Source organism: Schistocerca nitens, chromosome 2 (genome assembly GCF_023898315.1).
Source record: "Schistocerca nitens isolate TAMUIC-IGC-003100 chromosome 2, iqSchNite1.1, whole genome shotgun sequence".
Taxonomy (NCBI): Eukaryota; Metazoa; Arthropoda; class Insecta; order Orthoptera; family Acrididae; genus Schistocerca; species Schistocerca nitens.
Genome location: NC_064615.1, coordinates 824,047,690 through 824,071,010, shown reverse-complemented (window position 1 = coordinate 824,071,010; position 23,321 = coordinate 824,047,690). Strand labels below are relative to the sequence as shown.

General features: G+C 38.0%; 1 protein-coding gene across 1 annotated transcript in view; it reads right to left on the bottom strand.

Moving 5' to 3' along the window:
* The window catches only part of LOC126237082 (transmembrane protein KIAA1109 homolog), a 567,281-nt gene that overhangs the window by 445,778 nt on the left and 98,182 nt on the right, over positions 1-23,321 (bottom strand). The window contains exons 12-19 of the mRNA XM_049946881.1: positions 23,072-23,222; positions 22,825-22,980; positions 22,645-22,742; positions 16,950-17,110; positions 6,158-6,344; positions 4,695-4,814; positions 3,058-3,279; positions 853-1,047 (exon numbers count right to left, since the gene is read on the bottom strand). Of these exons, the coding sequence (XP_049802838.1) occupies positions 853-1,047; positions 3,058-3,279; positions 4,695-4,814; positions 6,158-6,344; positions 16,950-17,110; positions 22,645-22,742; positions 22,825-22,980; positions 23,072-23,222 (1,290 nt within the window). The remainder of the gene's footprint in view (positions 1-852; positions 1,048-3,057; positions 3,280-4,694; positions 4,815-6,157; positions 6,345-16,949; positions 17,111-22,644; positions 22,743-22,824; positions 22,981-23,071; positions 23,223-23,321) is intronic.

The window sequence follows — 23,321 nt, the reverse complement described above, 5'->3', positions numbered from 1 at the left end:
TTCTCAACATAGTCATCCTGGTGATGAACACATTTCTCCCAACGAGAGGCAAGTTTGTTGATACCATCACAGTCAAATGTTAGATGTTGCTGACGGAGCCACAACCTCACCTCTGCTTGCACTGCTTCATTACTATCAAAGTGAAATCCTCCAAGGTGTTCTTTAATTTTCAGAAATGGATGAAAAGCAGATGGGACCAAGTCGGGATTATATGGAGAATTATCAACGAATTCAAGGCATCTGATTTTCACAGATGTCGCAGCACTCGTGTGTGGTCTGGCATTGTCACACTGAAGGAGCGGATGCTCCATGTGTGGATAAACTCTTTGAATTAGAAACTTGACTACAATAAGCTGTTTCTCACATACTGACATAGTTATATTACATACCACTTTGTTACATACTACAATTCGGAGTCCTCTAGCGGCAGAGTGTTGCAACTCGTGTCTGCGAAGTGGGATAGTGCACCGAGTATTATGCAGGACATGTAATATCTCAATCAACATGGAGAACAGAATAAAAAAATTCTGAGGTATTACTTTTTGGCATATTCTCGTACAAGTCTCCAGACAGAAGCAATTTGGGAAAGAAAGCAAAACAATGACACAATGGTGTACTTACAAGACAATTTTTATTAAAATGAAGGTCAAGAAGCTCTATAGAAGCAGTTCCTAACAAATTATAATAATGCAGTCCATATCTTTTAGCTGAGTAACACATTCATACACAGAAGCAACAGCCAGAATGTACTTATAAAATTTATAAAGAATGATCAAAACTTAGCATTTAACAGCCTTTTCTAAGCATTATGCCACAACTTTTTACCTAAATTGCTTCCATGTTAATGTTTACCTGTAAACTTGAGAGCATAAGATGCCCTTGAGCAATATGAGTCTCCTTTGGTGATCGGCTAACAGTGTCCAAAGCAAGCAAACTTGAAGGGGAAAGCAGCAGCTGTAGTTGTGTTTCCTTGTAACTTTTCTTCATTTCAAACCCAAATCTTTCCAGTAGTATAATGGGACATGGAGGATCTCCTTCACTGCAATTCTACAACATTTACATAGGAGCCATTATGTTATTAATAAATAAATAAAATATTCTCAAATAGGGACTAGTTTATTTTTTCTTTTTTACACAACCATGGTACAATATAAAACAAAGTACACAGTGACCCTACAAGTGGATGGTAATTTTTCCATCTGCCCCAGTAAACATATGCTGGCTCTTTGTGTAGCTGTGTTGCTACTCTGGAGGCACCAAATGTAGCTACTTCATGACATTTGCAATGTCTTCTGGTGATACAGAGAGGGCCAAGTATTTTTGCAAATTGAACCACTGGTTTTTATTCAATGTTTATAAAAGAATAAAGATTACATTCAGTAACAACTTTGTATATAATCTTGTTACTTTTTTCCCCTTTTCATTAAAACCAGTTTTCCTGAACTGACTAAGTTAAAAACTCTTAGAACTTTAAGTTTTCAAATACTTACAAGCCACTTTGTTTACAAAATGTTTCATTTTACATACCACTGAGCAACTTGTTTGGATTACTTTGTATAAAAAATTATTGATGGCATTGTACAATAAGCCTGAGTATTACATATTAACAATTTATAGAGTGTAAATAAAAATAAATGAAAGTAGAGTATAACATCTGAAGCTATTAATTCCTTACTTCAGGATGAAAGAGGGATAGGTTCAGGAAGGTTATGAAGGAAGGGAAGCTGACTCAGACCCCAGAACGAGAGGGATTCTCCTCTTGTCAAACAATGACTGGGAAAGGAATTTTTTCATGTTTCATAGAGCCCAATTAAGTAATGTCCTCTCTAACAGTTAGAAGGTTTATATCAGTTGTAAACACCTCAACTGAACTTAAGTTTAAATTATTGGACTTCTTAGTGCTGAGATCAACTTGAATGTATATTTCTGCTCCACATAATTATACACACACTAGAGTCATCAATAGCTCAAAGGCTGTTGTACATGTTCGTTAAAAATCTGTTTTTTTTTTTTTCGGGTTTTAACAGCAGGTTGTAACTTAAGTAAATAAAGATGGAGAACTACTAACTCAGCTGGGTAAGCATGGAGAAAAAGATCAGCTACCGCTTTATTGAAGGATCCATCCCATAATTGTCTGAAGTTACATACATAAACCATAGTGAAAGTGAACTATGAGCCAGATAAGAATTTGAATCCCACACTTCTTATTTATGAATCCAGTATTTTTCAACACATCTCTGGAGTACCTTGAGTAATTTCAATTCAATGTGGTACATATACAACTTAGCATTAGGAGACAAGTTCCATGGGGATAAGAAATACCTGGCATCCCTTTTTGTGAGATTGGGACTGTAGAATTGGTGATGGATGAGCATAACTCTGGAACACTTGGAACCATTTCACCATACTTTGAACATGCCTATATATGACCCACGGTCTCAAAAAATATAATGCTGGGGCTAACACATCTCAAGTGTCCTTAAAATGGGATGGGGTGTGAAGGGAGTGACAAGTAAAAGTTATTGAAACTTAACTATATTAGATTCAAATCCAAATTTTTGGGTTTCTAAGCAGACTGGTGGTAATCCTGATGGCATTTAATTCTTAGTGATTACATATAGAATCCTTCGTGCAATTTCAACTGAACTTGGTATGCATGTGACGTAAAATCTAGGAAAAGTACTGTGGAACTCGGGCACCTCTAACACCATCAGGACTGTGGGGTGGGTAGAGGAGGTAACCAAAAGTTTGTTTTTTACAATAAACACAGACAATTTTAAACATGGCTTTGAGACAGAAACCACACCAGAATATTATACCGGTAAGTTAAAACAGAAATTGCATTACCTACCTAATAACTGGGATACATATGTAACAGCGCTTTATCACCAGATAACCAGCTAGTCAGCAAATAAAAGAGGTGTGAAGCTATTCACTACACTTAGTGGTCCCCTTTTATGTCCATTCGATAAAAAATTGGTTCAATCACTAACAACAGTCAGATAAAAGCCTATTTCCTATTTTGAAACACATACACACACAGTGTGTAATAATTACCTTGACCAGATGAGCCTGGATATCATGCATTGTGACAGAAACAGAAACCTCAAGAGGTCTGTATTGCCTTGGATCAAATTCTCTCTGCTTTATGGAATCACTGTCGCCTGCTGCAGGGTCAGAAACACTTCCACCAGGAGCAGATGCTGCTTCAGGAACAACAGATGACAAATGACTCTGGTGCATATCTGTAAATGCTTGGTCTTCTCCAAAAATATTTTCCTGCAAAGTATTGAAAAACAATCTTGCACTACAACAGTAAAATAAATAGCACACACTGGTTGGTGGGGGGACTAAGATGTTATAACATTCTGAATATGAAATATACAAGAAACTTAATTTACACAATTGAATTATAATGTGGGAACCAATATATTTGTGGAAATCCAGTTGTGATTTCAAATATTTCAGAGAAACATCCTTAAAATTTTGTTTTGGACTTTAACAGTTAGAGCTGCTCTTATAAACCCTAGCAGTTTCTCATCAACTCCCATTCCTGCCAGTATATTATCGCAGTGTCGTGGTTAATGGCATCATACGTCTTTTTAAATCTACAAACAATGGAAAATCCAGGATGGAGTTTAACAATATTATGAAAAGGATAGTTGGTACTCACCATATAGCAGAGATGCTGAGTTGCAGATAGGCACAACAATAAGACTGTCACAAAATGAGCTTTCGGCTAGCAACGCTTTTGTCATAAAACAACAACAACAAAACACACACACACACAACACTTGTGTCTTTTTTTGGCAAAGGCCTTGTTGGTCGAAAGCTCATATTGTGACAGTCTTTTTGTTGTGCCTACCTGCAACTCAGCATCTCTGCTACATGGCGAGTAGCAACTATCCTTTTCATAATATTGTTTCAATCTCCAAAGGTAGATACCAATTGTCTTCCTCTCAGTATTCATGTAATACTGAGCAGCGGCCTCATTTTTTTCAGTCTCTGAACATTGTGTTTGATCTCATCACAATTCTGGGGAATTCTTTGAAAGCAAAGGGAGGAGATTTGTATCCTTGGTTTACCATATCAAAATTTCTGTAGTATTCACTGGACTCATATTATTATTATTATTATTATTAGTAGTAGTAGTAGTAGTAGTAGTAGTAGTACTATACATTAATTATTTCATTACCTAGTCTTGGCAAAACTACCACTTGTCATAATATGTCATCAAATTGTGTTGTTATTTACAGTACTTACATAAAAAAACTGTTTTGGGTCCCCTCAGGTGTCTTCAATTTTTGCGCGTAACAAGTTAATGATGGGGAAGGAAAAAAGCTAGGATAGTGAGAAGAAAAAAATCAGAATGACTTGCTAAAACTGAAAAATATCTGGTCCCTTGCAAATTAAATCATCCCAGCATTCCTCTTAAGCAATTACACAGAAAAAAACTGAATCAGGGATTAAGGTTAATCATGGAAAATGTAAATCCAAGTGACTGAACATAGATTTATAAACACTTGTCCTCCCTAATGAGTGCAATATTTTAAAAACTTTTGTCAGCTGGGTCATATGCTTTGGTCTGATCAAGTGATCACAAGAGGTATAATTGTTAGTTTCTCAAATTTAACAGGCTTCTCTCTCTCCCTTTCTTGCACCTACAATATCAAATACATTTTTGTAGTATTTACCTTCAGATGTATGAAATTCCTAAGCCATGATCCATAAAGGAACAGCACAGAAGATCCTATTTCCAGCTCTACAGTTACTTTATCAGGTGGCAATGTAGTTGGGTCAAATTTCTTTCCATCCTGAAACAAATAAAAATAGGAGTTTAAACATTAAACAAAGTCAGTTAAAAGTTATTGCATCATATTGTAACAGTGCACATTATCATTACAATGGTAAATTAAATTTCTATAGTTATTACTGTAGCAAAAATTAACAGTAGTGCCATAAGAGCAATCCATGCTACTTCTATTGTACCACTTTTCACACCTGTACCTGCAAATGAACCCAAAGTTATTTGAGAATGGCAAACATTAGAGAGACTTTAAAGTCATGGAAGTGCAGTGGTGTCAACAGCAATTGCAACATCTGAATGAATCTTTGCTCTGCACCAGAGTGACAACAGCAAAGAAACTTCCTGGCTGATTAAAACTGTGCCTCTTACCAGATCTCAAAGCCAGACCAAAACCTTCTGAGGGCATTTATCTTACCAACTAAGCTACCAAGCAACCCCCTCCCCCCCCCCCTCCTCCCTCCCAATCTGTAGGAGATCTCCTGTATGACTTTTACATCTACATCGATACTCTGCAAGTCACATTCAAGTGCCTGGCAGAGGGTTCATCGAACCACCTTGACTTGCTGGAAGAGAATCCCTGGGAGAAAGTAAATGGAGGAACACAGTTTTATCAAGGCTTATTGGCTGCTTCAGAGAAGAATCTTTAGCTCTGCAAGGAAGTGAATTGTATTATGAAACTAACAGATTGAAAATTTGAGTGTGGATTCATATTTACAGTTAAGTAAAAAACGGAAATAAATGTCCAGATCCAGTTCCTGCTCCGGCAAATAGTTTTGAAATGGCAGGAAAACTTCATAACGTGAAAAGCAAGTGAGTGAAAAATGAGTTACTCTAGCAACAACACTACACGTCCTCTTTGTGCACACAAGTGGTTTTTAACTATCTGCCTTCATGAGAAATGTAATGGTGCACGGCTATATTTTTTGTAACTCTTTAAACAGCTAACCATATTGCACGGCAACCACCTTGTTCCCCCGATAATATGGTATTAAAAGTATTGGAAAAGATTGCTCATACAATATCCCTTTGTAATTCGTATAGTGATTTTCTGATACACAATCAAGAAATGTTAGACCGTTCATGAAGTAACAGATGAAAACAGAATTAACAAATTCCTATAATACTGAAAACTGTCAATATGATTAATTGGGACACTGTATAAAGAACACTTGTGGAAAATAACACACAATTAAAAGTGAAACAGACTTTCTAATATTAAATCATAGGCAAAAAGAATGTTTTCTTGCATCTAACAGAGTCATTGCTTTTAGTCAAGGTTTTGGTTATAAGACAAACAAAAGATTATTTGTGAACATGAACTGTACAACTAATAAAGAAAAAGCATTTTACCTGTGACCAATGAAGACCAGGTGATTTCCTGCAGCGTGGAATTCTCATTGGAGAGAGCAGTATCTCCTCCTTTTCTGGAGTGGTTATGTCTGCCTGTGGAGGAGGCCCAAGAGGTGGTACTGGATGATAAGTGTAGTTTATGCAAAGAGCTACTATGGGCACTGACCAGCAATCAACCCAGCCATGGCTAAAAATTTAAATACAGTCTTAAATAAGTTAACAGAAGAATAACAGATTTACAAAGAGAAGAATGGGTTGGCCATTACTTGCCTTCAGGAATTCCCAATAAAGCTGATCAAAACAAACAAAAACAGATACCAGCACTCTTAGTGGGGTATGGGGAAACTGGTCGTTGAAAACGCTTGCTAAGAGAAACCTGCCTTTTACGAGCAGGAACAGAAGCGAGGAGGAAAGAAAGATGTCAGTAAGATGGGGAGTTCAAAGACAGTACACTATGTCAATCTCATTTCAGTGATGATAAAATGGAGGGGTGGCGGGAGAAGCACAATTGATATGAAAAAAAAAAAAGTAGTGCTAGTGTTGGGGCTGGAGACTAAATGGTAGTGGGTAGATGCACAAAGTAGATTACACAGTGAAAATGGTTGCACAGGTAAAAACCTTAGGACAAGGATTGTGTTCTGAGAATGTCACAGGGTTCAATAGGCATATTACCAACTTTAGGAGGGCAAGGAAGACAAAGCTGGTTGATGTAGAGAAGATATCACGGTCTAACATAAGGACCTCAAAACCATATCAGGGTAATTACTTGATGCTTACTGAAGCAAAGTACTGCCAGCCCATCTGTTCGTATATTTTACAATTTTCTGAGTGGTATTTTCCTTACTACAGTTTTCAAGCAGAACAATTATAGAAGAGACATGATGTGTTTCATACAACATTGTGGGTTAACAGTTTTAATCAATTTTTGGCTGAATATTTATTTGTGATACTTCATTATCAATAAAACAAGTAACTGAAGCTTAGAGACAGTGTGGCTGAGAACTGTGCACATGTGCAGATCTCACGCACACGTGCAGACGTCTCTCATCTGAATGCACACACACTACCCCAACCACCATAGCATGCTGTCTGCGCCATAAGATAGGGAAACTAAGAACACGACGCATTAGATGGCAATGCAATCTGGATGGGCTTTGGTTTCAAATTATACTATATCAGGAAATTCAGAAACATGAGGGACAATATTATACTGTTACTGGCTGATGGTACAAAATAATACATCTAGGTACAAAATAATACACCTAAACAACAATAAAGTTAGGTTTGCAACTGAACCAGAAATATTGTGTTTCACATCATTCCTTGTTACATTCTTACAACTTTTAAGCTTGGATACAGAAAGAGAGGCAAAAACAAGTGGTCTCTATGGCATGACATTAGAGGTGGAATAAATATTTCTTTCATATGTAGTTAGAATCAAATTTTGTTATCTAGAACCATTCCAGCAACATTGCAATGGCTACATTTCCCAACAACATGGATCACAAACAAAGCAAATTTTCACTTTTGTGTAATTATTTTTGTTTTGCTTAAGGCAAAATAAAATTTACATCCAACACAAACTGTCGACACATGGACAGATGCAAACAGTTTCACACATCTTCATCTCTTTACGTGCCACATTATCATTCTTATTTAGTTCCATAACTGAAAAAAAATGGCAGTTATAAGAGTCGAGGGACATGAAAGGGAAGCAGTGGTTGGGAAGGGAGAGAGACAGGGTTGTAGCCTCTCCCCGATGTTGTTCAATCTGTATATTGAGCAAGCAGTAAACGAAACAAAAGAAAAATTCGGAGTAGGTATTAAAATTCATGGAGAAGAAATAAAAACTTTGAGGTTCGTCGATGACATTGTAATTCTGTCAGAGACAGCAAAGGACTTGGAAGAGCAGTTGAATGGAATGGACAGTGTCTTGAAAGGAGGATATAAGATGAACATCAACAAAAGCAAAACAAGGATAATGGAATGTACTCTAATTAAGTCGGGTGATGGTGAGGGAATTAGATTAGGAAATGAGACACTTAAAGTAGTAAAGGAGTTTTGCTATTTGGGAAGCAAAATAACTGATGATGGTCGAAGTAGAGAGGATATAAAATGTAGACTGGCAATGGCAAGGAAAGCGTTTCTGAAGAAGAGAAATTTGTTAACATCGAGTATAGATTTCAGTGTCAGGAAGTCATTTCTGAAAGTATTTGTATGGAGTGTAGCCATGTATGGAAGTGAAACATGGACGGTAAATAGTTTGGACAAGAAGAGAATAGAAGCTTTCGAAATGTGGTGCTACAGAAGAATGCTGAAGATTAGATGGGTAGATCACATAACTAATGAGGAAGTATTGAATAGGGTTGGGTAGAAGAGAAGTTTGTGGCACAACTTGACCAGAAGAAGGGATCGGTTGGTAGGACATGTTCTGAGGCATCAAGGGATCACCAATTTAGTATTGGAGGGCAGCGTGGAGGGTAAAAATCGTAGAGGGAGACCAAGAGATGAATACACTAAGCAGATTCAGAAGGATGTAGGTTGCAGTAGGTACTGGGAGATGAAAAAGCTTGCACAGGATAGAGTAGCATGGAGAGCTGCATCAAACCAGTCTCAGGACTGAAGACCACAACAACAACAACAACAACTGAAAAAAGCCGTACACATATGTATGCTGATCAAAACATTGTATCCTTATTACGGAGACATGGAATCTCTCTGTGAGGGAAACTTTGTAAGACTCCTGGAGAGTCTTAATGTACAAGAATTTATACGTACCCGACATGGTCAGTCTGGGGGTGATCAGCAATGCATGGTAATTGAATACAACTTCACACGCCAAGATCGCTAAAAAAGCATTTTACTGGATGACCAGTTTCGACAGAGCTATACTGTCATCAGCATCTCTTATGCTTTTGAATTTTTACATCATGAGACTTCTTGCCGCATCAATTCAGTATAAAACCTCGAGCTTCTGACAGTTTCCAGCATCGTCGTCAGGAGCAACTGACTGTCAAAATTGCTGCTGTGGTGACCTTATATTGCCAAAAGATAGCTTCTTATTGGTCAGTCCTTACATCATGCTGTCACAGGTGTCAACATCTGCACTTGTCGGGCACAGCTCCCACCATAGCGTAAACATTGCAATGAATACTTATAGCTTTTCTCCACACTGAGAGCTTGCTTCCATGCATCACTAAGATTATATCTGCTGACACTGTTGAAGGTTATCTCATACATTCTTATTTCTACAGCCTCTTTAATTATAGAGCCCCAGTATGTGGGAGCCTGGGATCAAACTTTTGTTTCATCCAACAGTATTATATGTTTGTTTGTGAGGCTGTGTTCAGCAACTGCGGATTTTTGCAACTCACTATTTTTAATACGCTGTTGATGTTTTGCACAGGGGTCAGAAACGGTGTGAAGGGACTGACCGATGCAATTGCTTCCACATTCACATGGGATGTTGTAAATTCCAGGGATCCTGAGACTGAGACTGTCCTTAAAACAGGGCGTAGCATTTGCTTTACCTTCATAGGAGGTCACAAAACAGATCTGGTATCTCGTTTTCCCATGACTTTGCCTATTTTGCTCAATGTAGTGCCACAGAAGGGAAGGAATGCAATCGATGGCTCATCACATGAATGTTCAACATTTTCACATTTCCTTTTCTTGGTGAATGCTGAGCTGATATTAATTGACCCATAGCCATTCTTCCAGAACACATACTTCAGAGGACTGATTTCAGAATCCAAGTGGTCTTTGTCAGAAACAGTTTCTGCACTGTGTACCAGTGTGTTTAAGCCACTTTCTTCTGTACTGGATGGTGAAAACTCTGGGCACTCAGCTATAAATCAGTGTAGCTTGGCTTGCGGTACACTGAGCGGCCGTGATGTCCATCCAACTTCCGTCGCACCAGAACATCTACAAATGGGAGCCTTCTCTATTTCTCTGTCTCAACAGTGAACTGGAGTTTGGATGCATGCTGTTTATATGTTCCTGGAAGTGCTCAAGAGCTTCTACAATGTGGCGAGATCATAACTTATTGTCAGTATGAAGATAAAATGAAGATCAATGAAGGGGAGCTGAACTTAATACGTTTCCCAAAATGTTCCAAAAAAAAAGTTGGCCATGGCTGGAGACAATGGAGGACAAAAAGCCTTTTTGTCCATCATTTCATAAAATTTACCAAAATACAAGAAGTAGGTGACAGTCATAACATGTTGGAACGACTTTATCATTTCAGGAAGAAAGTGCTCTGCCAACAGATTCAATGTGTCCTCCACAGGAATTTTTGTAAATAGTGAGACCACATTCAGGTTGGCCAAAATATCGTTTGGGCCAACCCTGATCTGTTTAATTTTCTCAATGAACGCCTGAGAGTTGTTGATGTGATGTTCACAGTGGCTGAGCATCGTCATCAACTTAGTTAAATAATTGGCCATCCTGTAGGTAGTAGAATCAATGGCACTAACAGTTGACCTCTGAACTTCCCATATACAATGAACAAATAGCAAGGGATAAACTGTATGATATCGCCCAAGTGAAGAATGTCATCCTGGCCAAAAAATGCCACACCAAATGCTAGTCAAACAAGTGTCACTTCACACTGCAAATGAAACATCCTGCTGCACCAAGCAGTTTCAAGAAGTACTGAATGAAGCCAATGTGTTGAGCAGTGTCAAGATAGGCCATGCCACGAACTGAACATGTGCAGCACACTGTTCCTGCATGATAGTCCGTACACTGTGGCTGTACATGAATCTCAGTTTCATCAAAATTGTCTAAAATGTAACTTCCAAAACTTCTATATGATGCAATTTTAAGTTTAATAACCACAATGACAATTATATATCTTGTAAACAATGGTGTGTCACTTAAGAGAGCTGTGTGAAATTACTATGTATAAATACTGACAAAAATTTAAACTGAATTGCACATAGAGACTATTTCACAAGTAATCTGAATACCCTACCCTGAATACGCTAGCTTTTTAAATGTGTTTTACCATTTGCCACTCATATGGGCATCAGAAAGACAACATACTACCATTACTTTCAGCCCATTATACTAATTGGCAAAATTTGCTAGTGAACTTGACTAAGATTAACATTGCAGATAAAGTCGTTAGAAGTGCTTATTATCTAGCAGATAGGGTCACATGGACCATTATTTAAAAACAGTACCCAATCTTCCTTTGTACATTCCTTTTTGTTATACAATAAGCATCATACACCTGAAGATTTCAGTTTCAAGCACAATTACAACACTTATCCCAGAGAATTTGATACTTTCCACATATAGATTAAAAACACTTCATGTCTGGATGCCACAGTATATGGAGCTAAAAGCTTATAACAAAACAAAATATGGGAGGGTATGTCATGTGGAGCTTGGTTCTCTGAAAAAGTTGCTTTATACACTTTAAGTGGAAAACGCTACTATTCCACAAGAGAATTTATGGAGATCAACTGCACAGTTTCAACTGGAAGTTTCTACAGTTAACTGTAGATGATTTTATATTACATTAATATGTGTCAAATAATCTAAAATTTCACAATACATCATTCTTTTAATGGCAGTTTTTTGCATTACAAATTTGACATATTTTCCATGTAAATAATAATCATAATTATATCAGATTGCTGCATAATTTCATAGCATTTTTATTTTGCATTTTGGTATTCTAGTTGTAGTAGATTTATTTATTGATTTGTCCTTTTCTATTCGTAGTTCACTGTTGGTATTTGAGTTCACATATTGTCATTTGGAGATAATGAGTGGAGCTGTGGGTGCTAGAAAATGAAGTGCCAAGTGGAGAAATCTGAACATTTCCAACATATTCTTCTGTTTGAGTTCACAGAGGGGTGTTAGCAGCTGAGGCAGCCAGAAACATTTGTGTCATGTATGAGAATAATGCAATTAGACAGAGCACAGCAAGACAATGGTTTTCTCGTTTTAAGGAGGATTTTTTTGACATTAAGTCCCTCTCCACATTCAAGAAGACCTTTGGGGTTTGATGAAGATCATTTAAACACATTAAACCACAAGGATCCAAGTCAGTGTACTTGAGAATTGGTAAATGTGATGAACTGTAATCATTCCATCATCGTGTGACATTTGCATGCAATGGGGTGGGTTCAGAAATAGTGTGTGGGTACCACATGCCCTAAGCCAAAATCACAAAAATCAGCAAGTCACCATATGTGCATCTCTGCTTGCTCATCATCAACTGGTTTGTGAACAACACCAACCACTCCTATCCTGTATCATTACTGGTGATGAGAAATGGTGTCTTTAAGCTAACATAATGAAAAGAAAGGAATGGCTGAGACCAAAAAAAGCAACTCCCCATACAAAGACCTGCATGCATCCACAAAATATAATGTTATGCATCTAATGGAACAGCAAAAAAGTGGTGTACTATGAATTGCTTCCCCAAGGAGAACCATCACTGGTGACACTTATTGTCAACAACTGACACGTCTTGCAGACTTAATTCAACGAAGACTGTGGGAAGTGATGCTACTCCACAATAATACCCGCCCACCATTCTGATAGGCTGACACAAAACGCTATACAGGATATGGCTTGGGAAGTCATTCTGCACCCATCTTATTCACCTGATCTCGCACCCTCAGGTTTTCACATTTCCCCTCAAACAACCTTCAAGGTACATCCTTCCTGGATCAAAATGTACTTCAAACATGGTTTGATGAGTTCTTCACCTCAAAACCATGATTTCAACAGTCAAAGGATCAAATAGCTACCCCATCGTTGGCAGACTGTAGTACATTGTGAAGGAGAATATATTATTGCTGACTTTTCTGTTATGTGTATCTGTTGTGTTTATTAAAGTTATGGAAAAATGCTACAAAATTTTGCACCGACCCACTAAATTAATCGCAGTAATATGTGTAAAATAGTGTCGAAACATTTCATTCATTATTTTTAAAAAAGGGACTCATGTTTATGTTTAAAATTTCTCAGGTACAGCAAAGAAAATGATTTGAATATTGTAAGCTACAGGACATTCCGATACATGATGAATTTTTAGTGAATGAAACACACGGCACAAACATTTCTTGCAGGTTCTTGTGCCTAGACGTATTTTTTCCCTTTAAATACAAACCAACTTATCAACTTGTGAACAAGTAAATGCCTCTGTGGTGAAAGTAGTGGGACATGAGGTATCCATAATTATTAAAGATGAAAAGTTGATTTCCTGAGGGATAAAATAATTATGATCCTACAGGCAATTTTTATTATACGTTCAAAACTTCTTATTAGATGATGGGGAGGAAAATATTGTAGAGAGTATCAGTTCTGTAAGTACATCATTTTGTCCATCATCACATTATACTCATTATGTGTTGTGTTTATCAGTAGCGCTCAGAACTTGAACACTGCCTACCTGGATTTTGTCAATCTTCAAAACAGTGAAACATCCTGATATTCAGATTCAATGAAGTTATTAAAAGAGATATAATTACAAGAAAGATACAACATAAATAGTCTACGAGGAATTATTTTGTTATCTTATTCATCTCAGGTCATCTATAACAGTTTTAAAAATACCTGTTCCCTTTTTTGGGAATAACAACTACACTGATGGAAAAAAATTTCGCAACACCAAAACTTAATTAATGCTGAGTAATGACATTTTGTGAAAAAATTTGTCTAGGTAAAATATTTAAGTGATTAACATTGTAAGATCACAGATTAATAAAGTGTGAGATAAGCCACTGTGCCTTCAAAATGCTGGTACATTAAGAACCAGTGTAGAATGTTGAATACAAGCATGCAAACTACATGCGTGCAATGTGTTGTACAGGTGCCGGTTGTCAGTTTGCAGAATGGAGTTTCATGTCTGTTGCACCTGGTTGGTCAATATAGAGATGGTTAAGGCCGGTTGTGGATGACGCTGGAGTTGTTGCCTGATGCGGTACCCTATGTGCTCGATTGGAGACAGATCTGGTGATCGAGCAAGCCAATACAACACGTTAGCGAAATACAACACTTCAGCGACCGTGTCAGGTTGCAACAACGATATGTGGGTGAATTATCCTGTTGGAAAACATCCCCTGGAATGCTATTCCCGAATGGCAGCACAACAGGTCGATTCACCAGAGTGATGTACAAATTTGCAGTTAGGATGTGAGGGACAACCGTGAGTGCGCTGCTGCTGTCATACAAAATTGCATCCCAGACAATATCTCCAGGTCTAGGTTCACTGTGTCTAGCAAGGAGGCCCTCAACCAGTCTCCTACTAACCAACACGAGGCCATCACGAAACTGCAAATGACGGTGGTTTGGGGTCAGTGGAATGCGTGCTACAGGGATTCTGGTTTGGAGCCGTCCTTGAAGTAAGTGATTTGTAACAGTCTGTTGTGTCACTGTGGTGCCAACTGCTGCTCAATTTGCTGCTGCAGATGCAGTGCAATGCGCCAGAGCCGTATGTCAAACATGGCGGTCTTCCCTCTTGTCAGTGCCACGTGGCCGTCTAGAGCTCGGTCTTCTTGCGATCGTACATTCTCGTGACTACCACTGTCAGGAATCCTGTGCGGTGGCTACATTTCTGCCAAGTCTTTCTGCAATATCACAGAAGGAATGTTCTGCTTCTTTTAGCCCTGTTATGTGATCTCATTCAAACTCAGTGCGGTGCTGATAATGGCATCTTTGTCACCTTAAAGGCATTCTTGACTATACTCCGTTCATCGTAAGAATAAACCTGATGCAAACAAATACAAATGTGTTGACTGGTCAGAAGCCATAGCACACATACACTGGTGGTCTTACGCTCTTGGAAGTAGGACCTACTTATATATTAGATATATTGTTACTAATTTACGTTAAATGAAGCTTTAAGATATTCAAATGTATTAACAGCTATCGAGGTTTTAATTAATCATGAGCTTAGATATGTAGTTTTTATTTCAAAAATTGTGTACAGTCACAGCCTCTGCACTGTTGTGCTCTGACTGTTGTGCTGTTGATGTGCAGTATGAAAATGGCTGAGGCTGTTTCCTGTTTCATAGTGGAACATGGTTAAAAAGTGTCAAGAAATAGGTTTTTCTGGATGTTTTTCGTATATTTACAGAGATAGTCGGCTTTGAAGTTTTCCAAGGGATGGTATTACATTTACTTGAGTCACAAATACAAACAGGTCATGTAGCGGAATCGGTAGTGTAATTGGCTGAAAATCTGCTACAGATCATGGTTCGCTGGTTAAAATTTCATCTAAAACACTGATTTTTCTCATTCAATTTGAAATACTTACAGACCATAATTGTACAATTCAACATCATTTTTTGTCAATGAGGCACGTTTTCTTGTTCCTAATTACGCACTGCACACAAAATCCCTGTTTTCATTTCAAATATAAATTCTTAAATACCTATATTTTATGAAAGACTGTTAATACAAGTTGCTTAAATTAAGGAAACATAAAAACTAAATTTTAAGGCAAAAATAAAAAACCAAGTACTCTTTATTTGGACTATGTCCATCGTCTTATAACACAGATGTAGGTAAGTGTCACAGAAACATGAAAAACAATCATTTTCACAGCATCGAGCAGATCATACAGACGCTATATTTTTACATTTGTCACTGTACCATTACAATATGAACCAAACAGAACTGATCTGATGCCAAGTTACAAGATTTGGACCAAGAAGTAACAAGATTGTTAAGCTACCAGACGTACTGAAACTAATGCAATCAGGTTTTTCATGTGTCATTGTCGCATGCTGGCAAGATATAGAATGGTTCATCATAAAAGAAGAAGAGAAAATGTGGCGCCTGGTTGGCTTAGTGTATTCTGTTGTTGATAGGCTCATCACCAATGTAGCAGGTGACACTTCCAGAACTGGAATGTATTTCTCCTAGTCAGATAAGGAAGGAGTCAAGAGATCACCAGGAAACTGACTGTAGTTAATACCTTCAGCAGCTTTAATATTCAACAGTACGGTGAAATCCCTGCAGTATGTTTTTGCATCACACACAGCTCACCCAGAAAAGTTACCCTGAATTAAAATTATAAATTTTCGTCACTCCTCTTTGTAATTAGAACGCTATGTCAGGTGAGAACGAGAGCACTTTATGCTTTCTTTCTGGTCACCTAAGAAACACAAGGTAGTGCTGGAGTTTTGTCAAATATTATTTCATTCTCTTTAAAAATTAAAAGACATCTGAAGCTATATTGTTTCTTTGCTCATCTCTTTTTACATCTGATATGAAACTGCTCACATCACTACAAGTTGGTTGGACCATTTGCTGGGCAGTGCTGTCCCAAGTTTAATGCACCGGTAAAGCTGTTGTCTCGCATTATCGCTCAGTCTATGTGCATGTAACACAGCATAAAAAATATCCTTATGATCGTACTTGACTTTACTGGTCACAGCTTGCCTTCCACTTCACGCGAAGCAAAATCCAATGAGATTCGAGCAAACGTGGAAGAAAACATGGCATAATGTTTACATCAGATTTATTCTTATGATGAACAGAGTATAACAAGGACTCATCACATTAAGTCTCAAAGGTAACTAACGCTCACGACAGTTACAGCATGTCTTTAAAGCAAAACTGATTTGCACCTTCATAGTGGCACCACTAGGATCACTCTTATGGGACTGGCAAAAAACTAGAAGAGATACCATTTTTCAGATGAAGAAACATGTCTACCAACTTCCGTTTACGTCATACAACTCCTACGATATTTTTTGATATTTTTTTTATTTTTATTTTTTTTTTGCGGGTTATTGAATGAGCATAAGAAATAACTACTCACACTTTCTGGCACAAATTTCTCCATTTGCGAGGTATAACAGTTGAACTGGACTGGTTTGTTCCGTTGCGCCCAAGAACTTTAGCATTGGCATCCAGAGCTAAGAGGGTGTAACGTGTGGTTGATGTCTCAGGAAGATACAGAGCCAAATCCACACTCTCTCCCTGCAAGAAAAGAACCCCATCAAAGAAGCAAGTATGAGAAACATTAGAAGGAAATAAAAATTAGAAACATAACACAAACAACCAAAAATATATCAACCATTCTCTGCCTTATAAAGCAGTACGTACTGGGTAATGTTTAACAGCAATGTCAACCAGGTGGAGAAAAATATTCAGCATTTATAACCACAGTTTTCTTGACTAGTGATTAGAAGGAAGAACCAAGTAGAAGAAATAAGGACAAATAACACTCCAAACTCAAAAGAGGAGAAAGATTTGCATAGAATTTTATCCCTGACATATATATGTGTTTGCTTCTAAAATCTTAACATAAATTTCCAACTATCACACTGTCAGCTCCCGTCCCATCCATTGCCTAAATGATATCCCATACACGAAGAAACATTCTCAATTAAGTCAACAGCTATTCCAGAAGAAAACTAGTAAGAAGATTTAGCCATGTATACACGACGATGGCAATATTTCACACCTTCCTTTAAAGTTGATGTTACATTATACAGCAAAGCGTTGATTATCTGAATGTCGGTCAACTGAACGACCACTTAACAGAACTGTTACTCTCTCACATGTGACCCCCCCCCCCTCCCCACCTCCCACCAATGCCGAGTTGCTGACAAAGCAATGCCAAGTTGCCTACTTCGATAGTAACTATTTACTCTCTGTTATGACTACTTGTGTCAACTTTGCTGTGTAAAGTAAACCTGCATTATAAAATGCCTAAATGTAAACATGCTGTCCTTTTCTTTTTATGAGAGATAAATATGATATTAATGGAAGGTTAGAGGAAGGTGAATCCACAACGAAATTATCATAAGAGTATAAGGATGGTATGACTACGAATTTTTAAGCATGGGCTGGTTTAAATGCTTGAAATCAAGATGTGGCATTTGTGAGCTTCAAATAGGAGAAAAAAGGTCTGCTGATACTTTCAAAATCAAGCTAAGGATCATACTAAAAAAAGAATACTATTCACTTGAAAATGTTAACAATGATTATGAAACTGGGCTCAACAAGAAAAACTCTTGTTTCATGTCGTGATTTAGCAGCACCTAGTCCTAAAATAAGCAAGGATCATGTTACAATATTAAGAAAAGAATAGTTGCTACTCACCATACAGTGGAGATACTGAGTCGCAGATAGGCACAACAAAAAGGCTGTCAGAAAAGGAGCTTTCTTCCAACAGGGCCTTCATCAAAAATAGTCAACATACACACCCATAATCACACAAACAAAACTCACACACATGACCACAGCCTCTGTCAGCTGAAGCTACATTTTGTGTGTGTGTGTTTGTTTTTCGCCTATTTTTGATGAAGGCACTGTTGGCCAAAAGCTCACTTTCTGATGGTCTTTTTGTTGTGTCTATCTGTGACTCAGCATCTCCATTATAAGGTGAGTAGCAATTATCCCCTCAAGGATCGTATTACTTCTTTAGCGCGTGGTAACACTATTAGTAGCCTCCAACTGCCTATGCTCATCATTGGTAAAAGGAAGAAACCACATTGTTTCAAATGCATTAATATGACTGCGATGCCTATTGTTTACACCTCACACAAGAATGCATGGAAGGGTAGTACGATTTTCATGGAATGATTTTGGAAGTTTTTGTGTCCTCTGTAAAGCTCATCAGTTAAAGAAAAGCAAAAGGGAGAAAACATTACAGGTCCTTAACAACACACCAACTGATTCATCAAGTGATATCTCAAAAAAAACGGACATGTTGACAAAAGTAGTGTTCTTTCCATGGAACATAGCTTCCTCATTTTAGTGTACGGATCAAGGCGTTGTAGAGACTTTCAAACAGTATTACAGAAAAGGAATGTTGTGTAAGTTATCATCACAACAACGAAAAATGATCAAGTTTTGAAAATATAATGTAATTGGATAGGTAAAAAATCTATTCACCAAGCAGCGGCAGGAGAACACACATATAAAAGACCTTTCATATACAAGTTTTCAGATCCAGTGGTTCCTTTTTCTGGCAGAAGGGTTGACAGGGAAAGAAGAGGGGTGAAGTCCTAGGCGAATCTGGAAAGTAAGGTAGCAAGAATTTTTCGAAGTACAAAAAATGAATTTATTTCAATAAAATTTACATGCATTGTATTATAGGTCTTGCATTATTTTTCCACATAATCAGCATTCACCTCAATACATTGTGTCATCTGTGGGGCGAGTTTTGTGATTCCTTTGTCACAGATGTCTCCCGCTGCCTTTTTCAGCCAGTTCTTTGCTTCTCGTCGTCATTGGAGAAGTGTTTTCCATGACAGTGTTCCTTCAGTTTTGTAAACACACAATAGTCACTAGGTGCGACACCGGAGCCATGAAAGGGGTAGCTTAAAACATCCCAACCAAATGAAGTCAACAACTCTTGTGTTGTACAAGTGGTGTGCGGACAGGTGTTATCGTGAAGGAGACAGACTCCCATTGTCAGCAGCCCAGAACATTTGTTTTCTATGCATCTGCGAAGTTTCTTCATGGTCTCTCAATATCTTGCAGCATTTATTGTTTAACCTCTTTCCAAAAAATCAACAAGCAGAGCCCCTTTTCTGTCCCAAAACAATGACACCATGATTTTCTTCACTGTTTGCTGAGTTTTGAATTTTCTGACTGAAGGAGAATGAATATGACACCACTGAACTGATTGTTGATTGTTACTTGCTCTCTGGAGCACAGTGATAAGCTCAAGTTTCATTTCCTGTCACTACAGAGTTGAGAAAAGCCTTGCCTTCAGTCTCAAAATGGTCAAGAAATTCATGAACGGCACTGACTCTTTTCATTTTAAGTGCTTCAGTAAGGATCTTGGGCAATGCATACACAATTTGTGGTAATTTAGTCTGTCAGTTACGATTCATGAACAATAGTTCAGTTTTGGACAAACTGCATGCAGGTCTTCAATTGTCAAATGGCAATCAGAGAGATGTTCTTCAAATTTCTGCACCATATCATCAGTCACATCAGACAGCCTTCCACTTCTGTCATCATTGTGAATTTCTGTCCTTCCAAAATTAAAATTCCATACCCATTTCATCACTTGCTGCCTTGACATAGTGCACTCTCCATAAACTAAACAATTTTGAAATGAATTGCAGCAGTGTTCATGCCCTTAGCAATTAGGTAGCGAACAACAGCACATACTTCGCCCTTGGAACGAGCCAGAATGAGAACACTCGTTTCTAACAGCCCACCACAACACCAATTGACGAGCTACTGATTGTTAGAAATGCTCATTCCTTCCGCTGGCTTCACGCTACATGGAAGTGGTGTCAACTTCCCCAACGAACATTCCCTGCTGAAGCTGGATGCCTCGTAACCTTAGTTTCCGAATAACCTTCGTAAGAAGACTGGCAAGGTTTAGGTAAAGGGTTAGAGTTTAGAAAAGTCGCCCAGAACCTCAGGTCAGGGGAAACTTAACAGATGGGATGAGATGGAAAGACTGGTTGTTGGGGGCTGCATCAGATGAGGATTGAAAACCTGAGAGCTTAAAGGTGGAAAATAGGGTAATACTCAAGACAGAGATTACTGCTAAAATATCATGCACAGGTTAATCAGAGCACATTGTACATTATAGAGATGCGAGGAGGACACCAAAGAATAGATACATCATTAAATGAAAGATATACAAAACTAAAACAGAATGAAGAAAGGACATGTTGTAGTGCCAGTTCCCACCTGAGGAGTTCTGAGAAACTAGTGTCTGGGGAAAGAATCCAGATGGCAGGTATGGTGAAACAGGCACCAAAGTCACAAGTGTCATGTTGCAGTGCCTGGTCTGCAACAGGATATTGTGTGTTGGCAAAATAAACTCTCGTCCTATGCCCATGCATCCTAACTAGGGTGTGTACCAGCACCACAAAATATCCTGTTGTAGTGCATGCAACATGACAGTCCTGACTTCAGTGCCTGTTTCACCATACGCATCATCTGGATTCTTCCCCTGGACACCAGTTTTTCAGAACTCCGCAGGTGGGAACTGGTGCTGCGACGTGTCCTTGGTTCTTGCCACCCGCCTGGCCTTAATTTACATTAATTTCTTCAGTCTCAGCATTTCTTCACAGTAACTATTCCTTTCTTCACTCAGTTTCAGTTTTCTACACATTTCATTTTCTGACCTATCTATTTTTCGCCATTCCCCTCCCGCCTTTATCACACACAATGCACTTAGTTTTTCGCTCTTATTAACTCATGCATGATGTTTTAGCAGAAATCTCTGTCTTGCATATTATCCTATCTTCCACCTTCAAGCCCCCAGCTTTTCAAACCTCGCCCGGTGCAGTCATCAACAATCAGTCTTTCCTTCTCATCCCATCCAGTAAGCCTCCCCTGACCTGGGATTGTCCTTTTACTGCACCCCTCTTCCTTCCCTTTCAACCCTCTTGCCAGGAGGAGGAGCCACTGACTCCAAAAGCTTGCACGCATAATATCTTTCATGTGTGTGTCCTGCCACAGCTTGATGAGTAGGTTTTTTTATCTATCCAATTACATATATTTTTGTAAGTTATTGTTAGAAAGAAGAGAGGAGCCAAAGAAAGTCTGTTAAGAAATCACAAAAATACAGATTTGAAAAATGTGTCCTACATGAATGGAGCAGCCTGAGATAGTATAAGGAAACAGAATCTGAAAAAGTTTGCAATAAAATTTTGTGTATGGTGGAAAGTTCTCCAAGTCTAACTGAAAATGGTGAACAATGGAAAATCCAGGATGGAATAATGATAATATTATGGAAAGGATAGATTACTACACACCATATAGTTGAGGTGCTGAGTCGCAAATAGGCATTGGCAGCCAGGAACTGTGGTCGTCTTTGTGTGTTTTTTGTCCGAAAGGTTACTTATTTTTGTTGTGCCTATCTACAACTCAGCATCTCCCGCTATACGGTGAGTAGTAATTTATCCTTTTCATAATATTGAAAATTATTAACAGAATGATATGTCTGAAATGCTAAATGCACTAAAAGAACTCAGTTGCCATGAACGTGATGAAGAAGTCTTCGACAATGGATGTCCACAGAATGAGGATGAAAATACACCAGCTGCTTTTGAAGCATTTGTGTGTTTATATACTGCCTTGCAATGGTTTGACACTCAAGATGAAAGCAACCAGCATCAGGTATCTGGCCTGAAAAAAGTGCACAACTTAGCTGCTGGTAAACGGGTACGCTTGCTTAGACAGACAAAAATTATGGATATTTGTAGACATTAATTTTATACATATGTACTGTACATGTAAAATGCATACATATTACATATTTTTTGTTTACTAGGCTATACTACATACATCTGTACGGTATTTGCTTTCGTAGTAATAAAAGAGATGCGTGTTATTACAAATTTATGTTGTTTTTATTAGTAAGGGAAAGTATATAGTTCAATTATCCAAATAAACCAGTTTTGTGAACACCCATGTTCCCTAACTACTTTGGATAATTGATGCTCTACAGTAGAACTAAAGTAAACACTAGATAAACTTTCTGGCATTTGTAATATACACCTGATGAAAGTGAAATTGTTAAAAATTACCTGTATCCAGAACTTGAGTGGTATTGTTGCTGGAAGAAAATCCTTGAATGGTAAATCAAAGGACATGTCAAATAACTCGCCACAGAAAGCAATGTGTGCTGAAACAACCAAACATCAGTAAAAGATGTCATTCAGAATTACACATAAGTAAAAACGTAAAAATATCGGAAAGTGAGTTACCATTTTCCTGATTTTGAGAAGAACAGTCAATCCAATTGTATTCATTACTTAAGGTTATAAGCTCAAACTCTTTCAACATCACAGATATCTTCCACGTATATGGCACAAAATGTAAGAGATCAGGCCTTGCCTTGCTTGCCCAGTCATTTATAAGGTCTGCATATAAAATACAGTGCATACATCAGTTAAAATTCCCTCAATATAATCATTAACAGAGCAGACAAAGGTTTTCTGACTGCACACCTACCTTGAAAGAACCACTTATGTGCATAGATAAGGTTCACTGATGCTTTACAACCTGTCAAATTCAGTATCCATTCTTGATGATCATTCCACTTGATAGGATAATGGCACTTCACAGTGAATTCCAATGTTTCGCTTAAGACAAGACTACGATACTAAAACAGAAGGAGAAGAAGGGATAGCCAAGATATCTTCAAAAAAATTCTACCATATGATCAGGAAATTTCATAACAGGCAATGACTGTTGATTTATT